The sequence below is a fragment of the Hordeum vulgare genome, chromosome 1H (genome assembly GCF_904849725.1).
Source record: "Hordeum vulgare subsp. vulgare chromosome 1H, MorexV3_pseudomolecules_assembly, whole genome shotgun sequence".
In the NCBI taxonomy this organism is placed as follows: Eukaryota; Viridiplantae; Streptophyta; class Magnoliopsida; order Poales; family Poaceae; genus Hordeum; species Hordeum vulgare.
In genome coordinates, this window is record NC_058518.1 from 12,625,034 (window position 1) to 12,628,029 (window position 2,996).

Sequence of the window (2,996 nt, forward strand, 5' to 3'; positions counted from 1 at the left end):
ACCAAATGGGCTGTTTACGGTTAAATCCATGTATTCTGATCTCATTGATTCAGTACCAATTCCAAAATCAATACATATTTGGAAGGTTAGGGTTCCTCTTAGAATTAAAGTTTTCTTGTGGTTTGTTCACAAGGGAGTTATTTTAACTAAGGATAATTTGGCCAAACGAAATTGGAAAGGAAGTTCCAGATGTTCTTTCTGTCCAAGCCTAGAAAGTATTCACCACCTCTTCCTTGACTGTCCTTTGGCTAAACTTGTTTGGCGATCAATTCACATTGCTTTTAACATCGCTCCTCCTGTTGACTTGAACTCGTTATTTGGAACGTGGTTACAGGGAATTGATGTTCAATTGGCTAAATCTATTCGTGTCGGAGCATGTGCTCTTCTTTGGGCTTTATGGAGTAGCAGAAATGATTTGGTTTTTAACAGAACTCGTGATATCCAATTCTTGCAGGTTATCTACCGAATTACCGCACTGATCCGCACATGGTCGTTACTAACTCCTGTGGCAGCCAGGGAGCTTATGGTTACTGGGTGTGCCCGCTGGGAGATGGTAGCACAGGTTATCTTCAACCGGTTTGGATGGCGGCATATTAATAGGATAGATGTTTAGTCATCTTGATCTTTTAGCCACTCCAGGCTGCAGCGCGATGTTCACCATGTATCTTTTTTTCCTTTTTATATACTCTGTACTTTCTGAATACTCAGTTTGATTAATATATGGCTGTATGCATTACTCGATGGAGAGGCCGGGGCAAGGCCTCCTTTTCGAAAAATATGTAATCCTCATGAGGTAAAGGTGCATGCTGTTAAGTATTAATTATCTCTGATAAATCAGGGATAATACCTGTTTTTCCTTTAATCATTGAGGGCTACTACAGGGATCTTGCCATACATGTGCTCTTTTGTGTGTAACCCAGTAATTAGACCAATTTCGGACATACTATAGGTGGTCAATGTAGTTCGACTGTAAGTGTGAAATACGTAAAGATCCACATTAGGGGAGAAATATTCTTCATATTAAAAAATAACTACACCAACCAAACTTCTTTATTTTTGATACACACCAATAAGACATGATCCCAATCACAATACCAAACATACATCTTAAAACAACAACGGTCGGACATGGATCTTTGGATTGATGGAATACCACCGGCTAGAAATCCACGGATTATTCGAAAAGCAAAAAATTGACAAGATCATTGCCAAGCTCATTTCACAGCTACCCATCGTGGTCGTCCACGTAGTTTCCAAACGTGTTACTGGATGGTAGGGCCAGCTATAGTACCCTGGAAAAAGAAAAGGAATCACCGGTAATATCAGCATTGCTACATTTAATTAGAATCTAGGCGTTAAGGGTACTAAAATGAAGCTTATCAAGAAATAATAACAATTCATAATTTTTATCTGGATGGCTCAAACTAGATTTCTTAGTGAACTAGAATACTAGATAGTTGTGCAATTTAAATGCCCTTTTGTTACATGACCCGAGCTAAGTTGGTATAAGGATATCATGTTGAGCTAGATAGATACACTAGAAACAACAAAGCAAATACATGCAAATTAATTGGCTAATTAAACTTGTCTACTTACAGCTGGTTTGACGTAGAATGCATGAATATTGAGCTCTTTAATACTTTGACCCGGAGGGGGGTTGGCGAGTGCTCTATACTTGATGGTCCCACGTGCCATAGCAAACTCTCCAGTCCCACCAATAATGGCCATCTCGCCTTCTTGAGCTCTGTTCATCCCCATTACTTCAAATGATGATCCACGGCGCCTGATATAGTTTTGAAGAGTAACACATCACTTATCATATAACACTGGACAATCTTTAGTACTCCCTCCGTAAACTATACTAAAAGCATTTAGAACACTACTTTAGCAATCTAAACGCTCTTATATTTCTTTACGGAGGGGTATATGAGATGCAGGTAACTGAGAAAACTAAAACTTCTAGTCCAAGAGTATAAATTTGTACCTGGCGTCCTCGAACACCATGCTGAAGTAGTTGAACCAGCCTGGACCGCCTACATCAGCCTGCACATGCATGCCTTTGGTACGGGCAACAATGGTGGCAGTACCAGGGTTTGGTCCATCAATGACAGTCCAGTCGTTAACAGCGGTCGTACCAAACCTGGCTGGTTGGCTGGAGGCAACAATTGCAACCTGGTTTGTGCCGGATCCAGCGGCGATTTGGTGCAAGTACAAGCGCAAGTTTATCTCAGACTCACAAGGAATAACGCAAGACAGGGATGGAGTGGCCATGGATAGAACGAAATGCAGGACCAAAATGATGGACAGGACACGGCTAGAACTGGCCATGGCTAGGATTTTGGCTCCCACAAAGATGGTAGGAGGTGTCTACGATGAATTGACTCTTTCCTTTGTTGTTGGCTGTGTGAGAGATACTCAAGTCTAGGGGTTCTATTTATAGTGCATTAGTGCTCGAGGACTAGCAAGTTGGTTCCATATCCTTCAGGACCAGCTAGCAAATGTGTACGCTTTTTTTCATTTGGCTGGCCTTTCGATTTTGGATAGGCTACGCTTGTGAGGCGGAACAATATCGTGCACATTTATCAGCCTGAAGACATAAGAAAGGTCATGCGTCGTCTTCTATTTCTTTGTCTTGCCAAGACAGGCTTTCCAGGAAATATGCTATCGAGTTTTTTTTTTTTTGTTTTTTTGGAAATATGCCATGCCTTGAAGACAAACTATATAGACGAACAAGACCAAGATTTTGTTTGTCATTCTCTTCTTCCAATATGATCAGTCCCGTCAGTCTTTGAAGGAGACACATTACCGAACCATGAAGTGCTATTTTGGATATCATATAGCTAGGCATATTATCCTCAACAACCTGCAAACCCTTCTTCATTATATTATCTGAAAAAAATAGATAAAACACATGCCATGAAGAACAATTTCAGGCCACTGAATACGAAAGGGGCCATGGTGTCCATTATTGGAGTATAATATATCCAACCATTTTT

General features: G+C 40.7%; 1 protein-coding gene across 1 annotated transcript; it reads right to left on the bottom strand.

Moving 5' to 3' along the window:
* Positions 1-1,262: 1,262 nt before the first annotated feature.
* LOC123395479 (dirigent protein 4-like) lies at positions 1,263-2,419 on the bottom strand. The gene is made up of 3 exons (XM_045090487.1): positions 1,985-2,419; positions 1,597-1,783; positions 1,263-1,292 (listed from the first exon to the last, which is right to left on the bottom strand). The coding sequence occupies exons 1-3, from the start codon at positions 2,326-2,328 to the stop codon at positions 1,263-1,265; spliced, it is 561 nt and encodes a 186-aa protein (XP_044946422.1). The 5' UTR covers positions 2,329-2,419.
* Between the last annotated feature and the right edge of the window lie 577 nt (positions 2,420-2,996).